Raw genomic sequence first — 16,271 nt, 5'->3', positions numbered from 1 at the left:
CATCCATTAGCCTTCTGAGGCAATGAGCAAACACATTGTACCATTAGAACACTGGAGTGAGAGTTGCTGGAAATGGGCCTCTATACACCTATGGAGATATTGCACCAAAAACCACACATTTGCAGCTAGAATAGTCATTTACCACATTAGCAATGTATAGAGTGCATTTCTGATTAGTTTAAAGTGATCTTCATTGAAAACAACAGTGCTTTTCTTTCAAAAATAAGGACATTTCAAAGTGACCCCAAACTTTTGAACGGGAGTGTACATCACCGGTCAATTTGACTCATGCAAATGACAATATCTTACAAACAGTTCCTTTATATTTGCACTGATAACTACAGTTTTGCATAATATGAACATTAAATGTTATAATTGTTACAGTCGCCATTTCTATACTTTTTTTTGTCATGATATTTATGTTTTTGTGATTATGGGACAAAATATACTTGGGCGGTGATCAATATACCTGAACACGCCACCAGTGTGTCACTTATCTGTGGGAAAAACTGCTGTCCAATTTACAGACTTCTCATCCACCTTAATCCGACATGAATTTCCTGCCTAATCTCTATTCACGTCTTGCAAAGAGCTCATCAGCGAGAAGCAAAATCATCAGAGAAAGGAATACTTCAATATACAAGTTCATGCAATATTTCTTCTCCTGTTCCACATTTTCGTCAGAGAAAAAAAAAAAAAAAAGGTGGTGAGGTGATGGAAGTTTTCCCCAAAGACATCTTCAGGCTGATCATGATAAAGAGTTCAGGCTGAGGAATGTGTTTTCTGGATGAGGCTGTGCAGTTAAGTCTAGGCTAGTTGTGTTAAGAAGCACACAAACTTGGAAGCCTATTTAGAAACGTTCATGAAAATATACTGTAACTTTCAGCTTCACGGCTGTAATTCACAGCACGGTGAGTACAGTTCTCTGGGAAGTGGTGTTCCTTTAACAATCACTCCATGAAGCTTTTTTTGTTCCTCTCTTGTCATGTCCACAAGTTCAAACACCATTGGTGTGAAGGCCAATGCTGGATTTTGCGCAACGTTTTCAAGAAAACAAACCAAGAGAAAATGATGACAGTGAAGCAAAAAGGACAAAAACCAAACAGACTTAAGGAGTTTGTAAAGTCATGGCTGCACGTGAACTGACTTTGCAAGAAGTTATATTTTAGGACAAAGAAATCTTTGCAATAGTTTTTGTAATACTGTGGTTTTAAAAATCCCTCCTACCACTGCCTGGTCCCTAAGGCTTGATTTATAAAGATCTTTCACTAGTATCAGGTAGATGGGATACAGTGGTGCTTGAAAGTTTGTGAACCCTTTAGAATTTTCTATATTTCTGCATAAATATGACCTAAAACATCATCGGATTTTCACACAAGTCCTAAAAGTAGATAAAGAGAACCCAGTGAAACAAATGAGCCAAAAATATTGTACTTGGTCATTTATTTATTGAGGAAAATGATCCAATATTACATATCTGTGAGTGGCAAAAGTATGTGAACCTTTGCTTTCAGTATCTGGTGTGACCCCCTTGTGCAGCAATAACTGCAACTAAACGTTTGCGGTAACTGTTGATCAGTCCTGCACACCGGCTTGGAGGAATTTTAGCCCATTCCTCCGTACAGAACAGCTTCAACTCTGGGATGTTGGTGGGTTTCCTCACATGAACTGCTCGCTTCAGGTCCTTCCACAACATTTCCATTGGATTAAGGTCAGGACTTTGACTTGACCATTCCAAAACATTAACTTTATTCTTCTTTAACTAGGGCTGCACAATTAATCGAATTTAATCGAAAAATCGCGATTTTGGCTGCCACGATTAAATTAAATGAAAATCTCGATTTATTTCCATTTAAAATGCGAGCTCTGCTGCATATCTGATCAAGCACTTTTTGACCAGTACTCCGCCAAACCATTAGGGGGCGAACCGACGCATGTAAGGTTTCATTACTCCAGTCTAAATAAGCAAGCAAGCCAAGTGTGCAGCGCTTCAGTGCAGCGGTATCCAGTGTTGCCAGATTGGGCGGTTTTGAACATATTTTGGGCTGGAAAACGGCAGCAGTGTCTGGCAACACTGGCGGTATCTTCTTCAAGGGGTGATAGCGTGAGAGTAGGTAACAGATTGAGCGTATTTAGCACTGGAGGCAATGTTGTGACCTGCCTTCGCTCATGTTTAAAGCCACAGCATGTTGATAGGCTGGTCTTTCTAGCTAAAAACTACTAGGCCTCAGTATAATGCTATGTAATTGTTGCAATTGAGTTTTCAGTTCCTTCATCCTTTGGTAATTTCTTGGATAAATTTCATTTATTTGTCATTTGGAAATCAGAATTTCTCTTTTAAATTTCATTCTGCACTGAAAGCTGTTCATATTGTTTGTTTGAATATCTCATCTCATTATCTGTAGCCGCTTTATCCTGTTCTACAGGGTCGCAGGCAAGCTGGAGCCTATCCCAGCTGACTACGGGCGAAAGGCGGGGTACACCCTGGACAAGTCGCCAGGTCATCACAGGGCTTTGTTTGAATATAGTGAAATAAAATTTAAGTGATTTCCCTAACATCAAGAACAATCGTGATTAATAATCGTGATTACAATTTTGATCAAGATAATCGTGATTATCATTTTTTCCATAATCGTGCAGCCCTATCTTTAACCATTCTTTGGTAGAACGACTTGTGTGCTTAGGGTCGTTGTCTTGCTGCATGACCCACCTTCTCTTGAGATTCAGTTCAAGGACAGATGTCCTGACATTTTCCTTTAGAATTCATTGTTCCATCAATGATGGCAAGCCGTCCTGGCCCAGATGCAGCAAAACAGGCCCAAACCATGATACTACCACCACCATGTTTCACAGATGGGATAAGGTTCTTATGCTGGAATGCAGTGTTTTCCTTTCTCCAAACATAACGCTTCTCATTTAAACCAAAAAGTTCTATTTTGGTCTCATCCGTCCACAAAACATTTTTCCAATAGCCTTCTGGCTTGTCCACATGATCTTTAGCAAACTGCAGATGAGCAGCAATGTTCTTTTTGGAGAGCAGTGGCTTTCTCCTTGCAACCCTGCCATGCACACCATTGTTGTTCAGTGTTCTCCTGATGGTGGTGATCATTAGCCAATGTGAGAGAGGCCTTCAGTTGCTTAGAAGTTACCCTGGGGTCCTTTGTGACCTCTCCGACTATTACACGCCTTGCTCTTGGAGTGATCTTTGTTGGTCGACCACTGCTGGGGAGGATAACAATGGTCTTGAATTTCCTCCATTTGTACACAATCTGTCTGACTGTGGATTGGTGGAGTCCAAACTCTTTAGAGATGGTTTTGTAACCTTTTCCAGCCTGACAATCATCAACAATGCTTTTTCTGAGGTCCTCAGAAATCTCCTTTGTTCATGCCATGATACACTTCCATAAACATGTGTTGTGAAGATCAGACTTTGATAGACCCCTGTTCTTTAAATAAAACAGGGTGCCCACTCACACCTGATTGTCATCCCATTGATTGAAAACACCCGACTCTAATTTCACCTTCAAATTAACTGCTAATCCTAGAGGTTCACATACTTTTGCCACTCAATAAACAGTACCCCAGGACGAGCTGATGCCAACCCCCAAATTTAAACGTTTTGTCCAGGCTTTCTGAACACCCAGAAAATATCACTTTTGCAAAGTAATAAAATAAACAATAAGCTTATAATGAAACCCAATAAGGTTAAGAATGCAAATACAGCAAAATAAAATTTCCTTATGGCATTCAGTTACAGAAAGAGGAAATCGCATAAAAGCCATAGAGGATCCAGTTCTGTTCATCTTGAGGAGTTAATGAAATAAATATCCAACATCCTTCTTAACCCTTTGGTGACTGACCCCTTTAAAATGGTTCCTCCAGGAACCATGACGTTTCAGTTGTCAAGACAATGGAAAAACTAAAATACAAGAGCATTTTGTTTTGTGCACAAGAGCATTGTGACGTATCTTTCTGTTTTTGTATTTTAGTTTTTCCGTTGTCTTGACAACTGAAACGTCATCGTTCCTGGAGGAACCATTTTCAAGGGGTCAGTCACCAAAGGGTTAAACATCCTTTTAAGATATTCATGAGACCGTCCTTGTTCAGATACTTTTTTAAAACTCCATCGCTTGCATCGAGTATGTTGGAATTATTAGTTCTCTCAGAATGCCTGGTGATCACGACATCACAATTTTCCATGACTGAAAAAGCGCATTAGGAGATGGGATGGTCCTCCTTTTGAGTGCTTTCTGGAAGCAAGGCGGCATTTGCGGACCCCACGGGACGCATAGTTAATCCTTCATCTGTGTCTTCGTGGATAGGTGGAGAAGGAGGGGGAGCTGTAGATTGGAGCGATCCAGCACTGAAGGAGCCATGTAGATTCAGGTTAATGCAGAAGAAGCTTGGCAGGAACTGGCGCTGGTACTGCTCCAAACACTGGATAGCGTTCAGCACAGACGCGCTGCGTGTACACACCCACCCTGGCAGTAGATTGGCAGTGCTGAAACTTGCCGGTGCAGATAGCGCATGCCTCAACTCTAACTGATAAGACAATCTGAGAGACAGAGAAAGAGAGAGAGAGAGAGAGCATAGTTCAGTATAATAAGCTGTATGACAAAATAATTATTTGTGCACAAAGAAAATCTAAAGCAACATTTAATATTGACACTATACACACAACTATACACAAGTCCACACAAACATTTTGCTGTGGGGAAAGTTAAATAAAGCAGCAAAAAATGTGACCAACATGTTCTAGACAAAACCCCTTGGGCAGGAGTGTTCAAAGTCCAGCCCCAGGACCAAATGTGGCCTGTGGCCAGATGTTAATTGTTAGAAAGTATGATATGTAGGCAGCTGGCTAACGCGTTATAACTTTTCCTTTCACCTGACGGTGTCCGCAGGCTGTGTTAACACAATTAGCTTCAACGCAAGAACCTTTTTTCTCTGACTACACCTGCAAATTAATTTACAGAATGATAGAGTCATAGCTACAGACAGGGGAAAAAAACCCCCCCGCAACATTAACACTGAGAAGCGTGATTTCAAAAGAACCGGAAACCACAAAGCACGGAAAACCTTTCATGAATTTTTGCAAGAGTCCTTAACTACAGTGGATTTGCAACTGAGTATTTGGGTGCGTCGCTGTGGCAGCGGGGCCGTGGCCGAGCGTCCGTTTGTGAATGGAGGGCGGAGTCAGGGAAGGTGAGTGGTCATGTCACTACACCTTTTGTCAATTAACGTGTGTTTGTGTGTCTCCTCCAGTGACCACGCCCTATAAGAGGAGAGTGAGAAGGGGAGGTTGGCGCCGAGGGCTCGATACTAGCCTGTGTGTGTGTGAGAATTTTTGAGTCCTATGCTGAAAAGCAGCAATAAAGACAATACTTCAAACACAAAAACAACTGCCTGCCGTGCTTCTGTGCTCCACCCACATCAGGGCCTCGCTACAGTCACATATATATTAAAAAAAAAAAAAAATGGTGTAGCTCTGGCACTGTTCACCTGATGCTCATGTAAATACATCATATATTAAAAAAAAAAAAAAGTTTGGAACCCAGGCGGCACGGTGGTGTAGTGGTTAGCGCTGTCGCCTCACAGCAAGAAGGTCCGGGTTCGAGCCCCGTGGACGGCGAGGGCCTTTCTGTGCGGAGTTTGCATGTTCTCCCCGTGTCCGCGTGGGTTTCCTCCGGGTGCTCCGGTTTCCCCCACAGTCCAAAGACATGCAGGTTAGGTTAACTGGTGACTCTAAATTGAGCGTAGGTGTGAATGTGAGTGTGAATGGTTGTCTGTGTCTATGTGTCAGCCCTGTGATGACCTGGCGACTTGTCCAGGGTGTACCCCGCCTTTCGCCAGTAGTCAGCTGGGATAGGCTCCAGCTTGCCTGCGACCCTGTAGAACAGGATGAAGCGGCTCGAGATAATGAGATGAGATGAGATCCATTCTGTTTTCATATGTTGAGTCTGTTGTAACGGATCTGAACCAGTGAAGGAAAGAAAATAATCAGGCATATTGTGTTCAGAACTTCCACATATAACACACGGATGAAGAAAAAGTTTGTGATGGGTTTCGAATGGATCGCTAACACTGAATTCGGGGAGGTTTTGCTGCAGCGTGCATGCAGTAGCCTGTACATTTAAAAAAAAAAAAAAAAAAAGGAAAAAAAATTGGATTCTGGAAAGGGTAAGCCTGCCCTTTTAAGTGACCGGTTACACTCTACACATTTTCTCTGCTATAGGCTGACAACAATGGCCCCAGGACACAGCCTTGGGGTACACCTCTCGGCATCCTATTACGTTGAGGTCAGTAAGAAAGAAAGCCTTAATTCCAGTTGCACTAAATGGAACCAAGAGCAATCATTTCTGTGCTATAATCAATAAACAGCATTTAATGCAGTATGCAGTGCAACGAGTATCATGTCATGAGCGATATGCGAATTACAGAGGAACATAACTGTCAGGGATTTGATGTACATCATTATAAACCATTTCACAATTACGGCTGTGAGCATGACCAGTCAATAGTTGTTAAGGCAGTCGATTTTGATTGAAGTTTTAATAAAAACATACAGTAAGAACAACATGCTCACTACGGGTGCTCCAGTTTCCCCCCACAGTTCAAAGACATGCAGATTAGATAAAAAGACCCAGTCACTGGGGCTGCATAAGCCAGTGCATACTCGGTGCCAGTCCCAAGCCCGCATAGATTGGGCAGGGTTGCATCAGGAAGAGCATCCGGTGTAAAACCCTATGCCAAATTAAATATGCTGACCAGATCTGCTGTGGCGACCTCTAATGGGAGCAGCCAAAAGAAGATAGTAAGTACAACATGCCATGGCAAATCAATTATCAACAAGAAGACAGTCATCTATATCCTCCGCCCTATATACCAAATATATACCAAGTTTCAAGATATTATTGGTCACATTTTTCAAGTTCTGCTGCAGGAAACCAACCCTACCTCTTTACACGGACCTCAGCAGCCCATGGCATAAACCCACCGGACCTTTGGTCTGGGTGAGCTAAAAATTTTAATTTCTCACATTTCTTAGTATCAAAAGGCACATATACATTACTTAATCAACACATATACCAACTTTCAAGACCGTACCACTTAGTTTTCAAGTTCTGCTCCAGAAACAAAACCTACCCTTAAGACTAACCTGAGATACTAAATCTGAAATTGTTTCCACGGAAACATGAAAAATTTTAATTTCTCAAATTTCTTAGTATGAAAAGGCACATCTACATCACCTTGTTAACATATATACCAAGTTTCAAATCCAGATCATGAATAGTTTTGGTGATATGCTTCGGAAATGAACATTGCTCTTGGAAACTAAGTCAAAATCTATTTTTTTAATGTAAAAATTTGAAAAGATGTTGCTTGATAAGCCAGTAACTCACTGGGCTGCGACAGCTTGCGAACGTCATTCGCTAGGAGTTTCAAAAGTGTCTTGAAACATTCGCAGGGCTTCTCAATTTCCTCGCATGAGTCGCAAAGTGTCGCTCCTTCGTCGCTGAAATTTTGAACGTGTTCAAAAAACTCGTGCGACAAAATTTCTCTCAAAATAGCCGCAAATGCGTCGCTGGTGTTGCAAAGCCGTCCCGAACCCTTCTCAAGTCAGTTTCCGTGAGACAGGAAGTGCGGGTGTATCTCACTGGGCTGCGACAGCCTGCGACTAGTTGGAGACACAATGATTGCGATACAATATGCGAATATCAATTCAGTGTGATTCCAAGTGAAAATTGTTGCATAGCAGGGCTTTGAACCGGTTCAAGGAACGAAAACGAAAACCGGGAACTTTTTCTATTTCACATGGAACAGAAACGAAACCAGAAACTTTATTATTTTTTTATGTTCCGGAACAGAAACGCTTATTAAAAATAATGGTAACCGGTTAATACCGGTTTTTATTTCGTTCCTCAAAGTTTCCGTAGCCTACAAATAAAAAAGTGGTTCTTCTCCTGCGCAAGTTTCTATGACCCGCTGAGGTTCACTTCCTGTGTGACGTTCGCTGACTGAATGGAGAGAGCGGGAGGGTGGACTACTATCACGTCTCCACATCTTAAATAAGAGGTAAATATTGCAGTCTATCGTTATTCAAAAACGTCAATTTCAAACACGATATCAATATATTTGTCCACGTTAATGAGAGGCTCGCGAACATTAAATGACGTTAACCTCTGTTAGCCTATCAATGCATAGGGCCTGACTAGCCTTTGGTAACACACTAAACGAATTCTCTTTCATTTTTGGCACTTTTTCTGTTTGTGTAGATGGGAAGACATACTGAGAATCCAAATCGCCAACATTTGAAATAATAATTGTTTTGAATTATTTCGTCTTATTTAATGAAGGTTGTAATAGAATTAGCCTACATTTGGCTTAAGCTGGATGAGACAGAGACATAATTTTATAGCCATTTGTTAAACAGCTGACAGGGAACGTAATTAACCGTTCCGGGAACGAAATTTTTTTTGTTCTAACCGGTTCGGGAACGTCTATTTAATGGTGGAACCCAAAACCGGAAACGTTAAAATTCCGTTTCTGTTCGGAACGAACCAATAGGAAAAAAAATTCTGGTTCAAAGCCCTGTTGCATAGTTTATTGCAATTGTTGTGTCTCCAACTAGTCGCAGGCTGTCGCAGCCCAGTGAGATACTACCCATAAAAACACAAAGTTTTATGAGATATCTTCAGTAGTTTTAAAGATACGGCCCGGAAATGAAACCGTGACTGACCGACCGGATGGATGGATGGACAGGTTTCTATTTCCCCCACCAAACTTCGTTTGGGCGGGGGATAAAAATGTCAGTACACACCACAGGTGATGTGTAGCATCTCTGTGCTTTGTCGTATACTTTTTTTTTCTTTTAAAGAATCTGCTTTACGTTCTCATGTTTGCGTGTGCGTAGTTTCTCACCGTGCCACCAGCTGTTGGGACACATTCCTGCTGGCATGATTTAGGACATAATTCAGTAGCTTCACAGTCTGATCTTTAATCCAGCCCACATCGTCTTGAATATCAGGAAGCCATTCCAACAACCTGACAACGAGTCATCATGCATACTTAGAAACAGAAACACTGGAATCCATAAGAAACAAGACAATAATGAAATAATGCAGAATACAGAGTAATATAAGTATTTAAAGTATTTAAAACTTAAGAGCCATAGAGCCATCTTGAATGCGAAGTACACAGTTCCTAAAGAATTTCCTGTTTCACATTCCCACCACACGGCAGGAAGCAGCATCGTTCTCTAAAAGCGTTCTGTTAAATCAGCTCCATGTGGCAATTACATCACTAAATAGACTGCTAGTAAACAAATCAAACACACCACAACCAAATAATTTATTCATTATTAAAGGTCACTGTAACAGGTGGTGTGGTGGTTAGCGCTGTCGCCTCACAGCAAGAAGGTCCGGGTTTGAGCCCCAGGGCCGGCGAGGGCCTTTCTGTGTGGAGTTTGCATGTTCTCCCCGTGGGTTTCCTCCGGGTGCTCCGGTTTCCCCCACAGTCCAAAGACATGCAGTTGGGTTAACTGGCGACTCTAAATCGTCCATAGGTGTGAATGTGTGTTTGAACGGTTGGTTCCCAAGCCCGGAAATGGGAGGGTTGCGGCAGGAAGGGCATCCACGATAAAACTATGCTCCAATTAATACGACATGCGGATCAATAGGGTCCACATAGCAGCAACCCCACACACACATAAGTGGGATAAGCTGGAAGGAGTGAGAAATTTGGTCATTATAACAATTAGAACAAGCTCCTCTACCAGTTCCTGTCCCAAAGAAAGAAGGAAAACATTCCAAACCATTTTCACCTTTCTCAATTAAGGATCTCATTACTTTTGACCTCGACCATTTTGTTACAGCTGACTCCAAGGTGTATTCTCACCTCACACCCAGTGTTTCTGCTGACCCTGACCAGGATACAGCACTTACTGAATGAATGAATGGCTCTTAATTCCAAGGATGTGACCAACTGCTTTTTTGGATTTTTAAACTAGTGAGTCACCTGATACTCAGTGACAGAGCTGACTCCAGCGGCAGTGTGAATGGCACGGAGATGGCCGACAGCATCCTGACTGGTAGCATGTTCCTTATATACCGCAAGGAACGTTGTCTTTCTTCACAGCCCTCCCTGAAAGCTGTTGAATGAAATGAAAAAGAGAGACAAAGATAGTCTTTCAAGTTTCTGAAATATTTAGAGCATGCTCTTCCATGAGTGTAATCTTTCAATACCCCTTTGCAGCTCTGGAGGAAAGTCAAATCCATGCTCCTCTACACTTGAATGAGGGCCAGGCATCATCTCTCTTTCTCCTCTATGCCTTTGATCATTCTCGTTCTCGGGGTCTTCTTCAACCCTCATGTTACTGTTACTCAGGGGGTGCTGAGGACGCCGGAACTGTAACAGACCTGAGAAACAAACAATATGTTAGAGACCTGAACAGGGCAAAAATTTTTATTTTTTCTCCTTGTGCTTGCAATAGTGATGACCACTAGAGGGCACTGCAACACTTAGAAACAGCTCTTCACAGTATTACAGTGCCGCAAATTTTAACCTCATCTCATCATCTCTAGCCGCTTTATCCTGTCCTACAGGGTCGCAGGCAAGCTGGAGCCTATCCCAGCTGACTACGGGCGAAAGGCGGGGTACACCCTGGACAAGTCGCCAGGTCATCACAGGGCTGACACATAGACACAGACAACCATTCACACTCACATTCACACCTACGCTCAATTTAGAGTCACCAGTTAACCTAACCTGCATGTCTTTGGACTGTGGGCGAAACCGGAGCACCCGGAGGAAACCCACGCGGACACGGGGAGAACATGCAAACTCCGCACAGAAAGGCCCTCGCCGGCCACGGGGCTCGAACCCGGACCTTCTTGCTGTGAGGCGACAGCGCTAACCACGACACCACCGTGCCGCCCTGGCAAATTTTAATAAGCAGCTTATTCAATCCATAACTGCAGTCATTTCAGATAATCCCATTCTACATACATTTTAATAGAGTACAAAATACAGACGTCACTATCTGTCTGACCAATAGGCCACTTTAATAAGAACACCTGTATTAAAACTCGCTGTGATCTTTTACTGTTGTAGCGCATTCATCTTGAGGCTCGGCACGCTTGCATTGTGAAATGCTTTTCTGATGGTTGGAAAGAGTGAGAATTTGAGTTAAGGTCACCTAACTGTCAGCTCAAACCAGTCTGGGATAGGTTTCCCCAAAAGCATCGTAGCAGAAATAATTACATCATTAAATAGTAGAGCGAGCATCACAATGAACACTCTCTCTCCTAGTTAAGATGCTCTTAGCGTGAAGAGGCTTTTGGGAAACGCACCCCTGGCTATTTCTCCTTTGACCTCCTCATCAGCAAGGCGTTTCCACGAGCGCAATTGCAATTCACTGGATGTTTTTTTTTGTACCATTCTGTATAAACCCTGGGGGGGGGGGGGGGGGGGGGCGCAAAAACTCAGAGATCAGCAGTTTCTGAAACATTCAAACCGGCCCTTCTTGGTTAAAGTCACCGAGATCACATTTTCCCCATTCTGATGTTTAAAGTGCCATTCCACCATTGGATGTATTCTTTGACATAAAATACAATATATTTTGACAACATATATAAATGGTATCACTAGATAGAGAAATCTTTTCGCTTCAAAATGATATATCAAACATAATTTTTTTGACAACGACAAGTATATTAATTTTGCGACCAAAGTCACCTACCCTTTTAATTTCCGCGCGTGATGTCATCGGCAGGTTCCCCTTCTTGTGTACCACGTGACGTGGCACATATTATCAGCAATGGCGGATAGAACGCGATAAAAATAATACCAATAAATCTAGCTAATACCAATAAATTTAGCTAACTGAAAGATTAACTCAATTTTTCGCAATTTTTTTGGCCCCCATATACGAGGAGAAATGACCCTCTCACTTTGGGGGTTTCCTGGTCTAAAAATAGACCGACACGTGGTACACAAGAAGGGGAACCTGCCAATGACATCACGCGCGGAAATTAAAAGGGTAGGTGACTTTGGTCGCAAAATTAATATACTTGTCGTTGTCAAAAAATTATGTTTGATGTATCATTTTGAAGCGAAAAGATTTCTCTGTCTAGTCATCTCATCTCATATCATCTCTAGCCGCTTTATCCTGTTCTACAGGGTCGCAGGCAAGCTGGAGTCTATCCCAGCTGACTACGGGCGAAAGGCGGGGTACACCCTGGACAAGTCGCCAGGTCATCACAGGGCTGACACATAGACACAGACAACCATTCACACTCACATTCACACCTACGCTCAATTTAGAGTCACCAGTTAACCTAACCTGCATGTCTTTGGACTGTGGGGGAAACCGGAGCACCCGGAGGAAACCCACGCGGACACGGGGAGAACATGCAAACTCCGCACAGAAAGGCCCTCGCCGGCCACAGGGCTCGAACCCGGACCTTCTTGCTGTGAGGCGACAGCGCTAACCACTACACCACCGTGCCGCCCTCTGTCTAGTCATGTTGTCATAAAATATATTGTATTTTATGCCAAAGAATACATCCAATGGTGGAATGGCACTTTAATGTGAACGTTTACTGAAGCTCTTGTCCTGTGTATGAATGATTTGATGCGTTGCGCCACTGCAACATGGCAGGTGTACACATGTTCCTATTAAAGTGGCCGGTGAATGTACACTACTGTTCAAAAGTTTGGGGTCACCCAGACAATTTTGTGTTTTCCATGAAAAGTCACACTTTTATTTACCACCATAAGTTGTAAAATGAATAGAAAATATAGTCAAGACATTTTTCTGGCCATTTTGAGCATTTAATCGATCCCACAAATGTGATGCTCCAGAAACTCAATCTGCTCAAAGGAAGGTCAGTTTTATAGCTTCTCTAAAGAGCTCAACTGTTTTCAGCTGTGCTAACATGATTGTACAAGGGTTTTCTAATCCTCCATTAGCCTTCTGAGGCAATGAGCAAACACATTGTACCATTAGAACACTGGAGTGAGAGTTGCTGGAAATGGGCCTCTATACACCTATGGAGATATTGCACCAAAAACCAGCAGCTAGAATAGTCATTTACCACATTAGCAATGTATAGAGTGGATTTCTGATTAGTTTAAAGTGATCTTCATTGAAAAGAACAGTGCTTTTCTTTCAAAAATAAGGACATTTCAAAGTGACCCCAAACTTTTGAACAGTAGTGTATATGATAAACCTTTCTTTCTTCCCTTACCATTTTTCTTTAGGAAATGTAGCGCATCGTTGTATCCTTCCTGGCACACTATCTCCAGCACCTGATTTAAGAAAGAAGAAAAAAAAAAAAAAGATTTGTAAAGCTGAAACGTGCACAGTTTCAGGACAGTTTACGGTTTTGTTTTGTATGTGTAAATGGAGCATCAGTATTAAAGCTGAAACAGGACCAGAGTGCATGTGCGCGTGTGTGTTGGTTTACTGACCTGTGGATCTGGAGGGAACAGCGCTCTGGAGCACCTATACAGGTTGGCGAGCGTGAGCTGTATTGACGTGTTGCTAAATCGGAGTTCGTGCAGGTTGGTGGAGCTGTAATCTCGGGGGCAGATATCACTCTCCCCTGAGAATGGAGATACCGTGATGGTGTTCTTGAGCTCATATTGCGGCAAATTATCACTGAGCCCTCCATCCACATACCGCTGGGGGCACATCAAGACAGAAATCAGGGTTCGTACACATTTTAACCAACAAACTTCCATGACTTTTCCATGAGTTGGCCACAAGTTTCCATGACTACGCATAACCTCTAAAATGTCAATATTAGGTGTGCTGTATGTATACTTTTGACCCTGTGTTGATTTCAGAAAACCCAAAGAAAATTAAAACTTGTGCACCAAATTCTAGTGTTGTTTTTTTTTAAATTAAAGATGTATGCTGTACATTCTGCCACAGAAAAAGAAGAGTTCAAAGAAATGACTGAAAGCCCAAATATCGCCATGACATTCATATCCAAGAGGACATTCATGTCACTGTATGTAAACTTCTGACCACAACTGTATATATATATATATATATATATATATATATATATATATATATATATATATATATATTATATATATGCCAAATATTATGTAAACCATAGTTAGTACAAAGTGTTTAATAGAAGCGACGATGCAACCAAAACGTGCACACCCTTAGAACAAAATTAAAAGGAATTTTCCACGTTATAACTATTTAAGTTTATTTATTCAGTAACAGGGCGGCACGGTGGTGTAGTGGTTAGCGCTGTCGCCTCACAGCAAGAAGGTCCGGGTTCGAGCCCCGTGGCTGGCGAGGGCCTTTCTGTGTGGAGTTTGCATGTTCTCCCCGTGTCCGCGTGGGTTTCCTCCGGGTGCTCCGGTTTCCCCCACAGTCCAAAGACATGCAGGTTAGGTTAACTGGTGACTCTAAATTGACCGTAGGTGTGAATGTGAGTGTGAATGGTTGTCTGTGTCTGTCAGCCCTGTGATGACCTGGCGACTTGTCCAGGGTGTACCCCGCCTTTCGCCCGTAGTCAGCTGGGATAGGCTCCAGCTTGCCTGCGACCCTGTAGAACAGGATAAAGCGGCTAGAGATAATGAGATGAGACGAGACAAATTTCCAGGTCCAATTCCTTCTTTTTAAAATACATTTAGGAGCTTTAAAATGTAAGAATTTTCCCTCATGAAAATGATAAAAACTTGCGAGGATGGACTGGGGTCATCCAATAGTCTATTTCTAGGTACAAAAAAAGAACAGGCATGTTCGTACAAAAAGAGCATGGCCTTTGTGATACTTGGCAGCGCGTGTATACACACTCAACACTGAAATGCTTCTGGCACAGTTCTGGCACAAACACACACGCACCATGCTTCACTCAAAAGCACACGTGACAACAGATGTCACTTTTTGTCCCCCAACAAGATATAAACACAGTATAAGCAAAACAGAAACGTCTATTTTCAGCACGCACAGTTGCAACATCAAAACATTGTTCCCTCGAGTGAAATTCTTCCCACATCCAGTGACTCATATGTAACGCAATCCTGTATCGTGACATTGTGGGTGTTGTGTGTGCTGAAGGCTGATAAAAACGTTTACCAAATCCACCCTGAATGATGTGAATATTCTTTATACAGCCATAATTAACACATCGTGAGCTTTAATGGCATCTAGGATTCATTTCAGAATGAAGTTTCAACTTCTGTCAACAACACGCACTGCTCTATTTTCACTTTGGTTAATGGTTTCCTGCCCACAGTGCCGTTCAACTACTTGCCGATACTGTTGCCGGAAGGAATTACCTCTTCTTCATCTCTACCTGCCTGAACAGAGTGATGTAGCAGAGCTTTAAGTATTTGGTCTGTCTAGCTGGATTACCTCCTCATCGGTATACTCTGCTTAAACAGATAAAAAAAGTTCTAACACTTCAACATCTGTGCTAATACTGTCAACACTATAGTGCTTGCCATCTTAAAGACCGCTATGCCGCTGAGCTCGGTCAACAGCGACACGGTATTCTGGATTTCCACAGTGAACAGCGTCGGAAAATGGTTTGTTTTTAGGAGCCAATGATGAAACCTGACCATTTTCCTTTATGTTTAAGATTGCTGAAATTAAACCGCTTAGTATACTGTACACTGCAAAAAAATGGCCTTTCAAAAATAAGAAGTAAAAGATTAAAACAAAGCATATTTGCTTGAATCAGGTGAAAAAAATCTGCCAATGGAACTAGTCAAATTTGACTTGGTAAGATTTCTTAAAGTAAGATGAAAAATCTAACCTGTTTTTAGATGAAATAATTCCAAAATAAGATTGAGGAACTTATTATGCGAGATCTGATTAACTCAAAATAATCAAAATAGTTCTTATAACAAGATCGTACTTCTTACATTTAGCCAGTCAAGTCATTTTTATTTATTTCATTTTAAGGGTATTTCACTTAAATTCATGACAAAGTCTTAGCAGTAAAAACTGAATTTAAGATAAATATACTAATATTAGGATTGTTCAATTCTACAACTAAGCATTGCTACCTTAAAAAATTCTCCTTTTGTGACCTGTAATTAGTAAAATACTCTAGATATGAGACCAGAGACTATCTTGAATCAAGTTGACGACACGTGTAGCATTGCAACAAGTTTATTTTTTTTTTTTCCCATTTCAACATTCAAACATTAAAGCTAGCCGCACACTACGCTGATTTTCAGCGTACCGAGCCAACTGAAGTCGCGAGTCAGGCGTAAAGACTAGTTTTCGATGG

General features: G+C 41.9%; 1 protein-coding gene across 2 annotated transcripts in view; it reads right to left on the bottom strand.

The window, feature by feature from the left end:
• Positions 1–305: 305 nt before the first annotated feature.
• pnpla2 (patatin-like phospholipase domain containing 2) overlaps positions 306–16,271 on the bottom strand; it is a 52,585-nt gene continuing 36,619 nt past the window's right edge. For both annotated transcript variants that reach the window (XM_060914470.1, XM_060914469.1), the window contains exons 4-9: positions 13,474–13,686; positions 13,251–13,311; positions 10,245–10,418; positions 10,018–10,150; positions 8,923–9,045; positions 306–4,555 (exon numbers count right to left, since the gene is read on the bottom strand). In XM_060914470.1, coding sequence (XP_060770453.1) covers positions 4,216–4,555; positions 8,923–9,045; positions 10,018–10,150; positions 10,245–10,418; positions 13,251–13,311; positions 13,474–13,686 — 1,044 coding nt within the window. In that variant the 3' untranslated portion in view covers positions 306–4,215. The remainder of the gene's footprint in view (positions 4,556–8,922; positions 9,046–10,017; positions 10,151–10,244; positions 10,419–13,250; positions 13,312–13,473; positions 13,687–16,271) is intronic.

The sequence above is a fragment of the Neoarius graeffei genome, chromosome 2 (genome assembly GCF_027579695.1).
Source record: "Neoarius graeffei isolate fNeoGra1 chromosome 2, fNeoGra1.pri, whole genome shotgun sequence".
NCBI lineage: Eukaryota > Metazoa > Chordata > Actinopteri > Siluriformes > Ariidae > Neoarius > Neoarius graeffei.
This window is presented reverse-complemented; position numbering and strand designations above follow the sequence as displayed.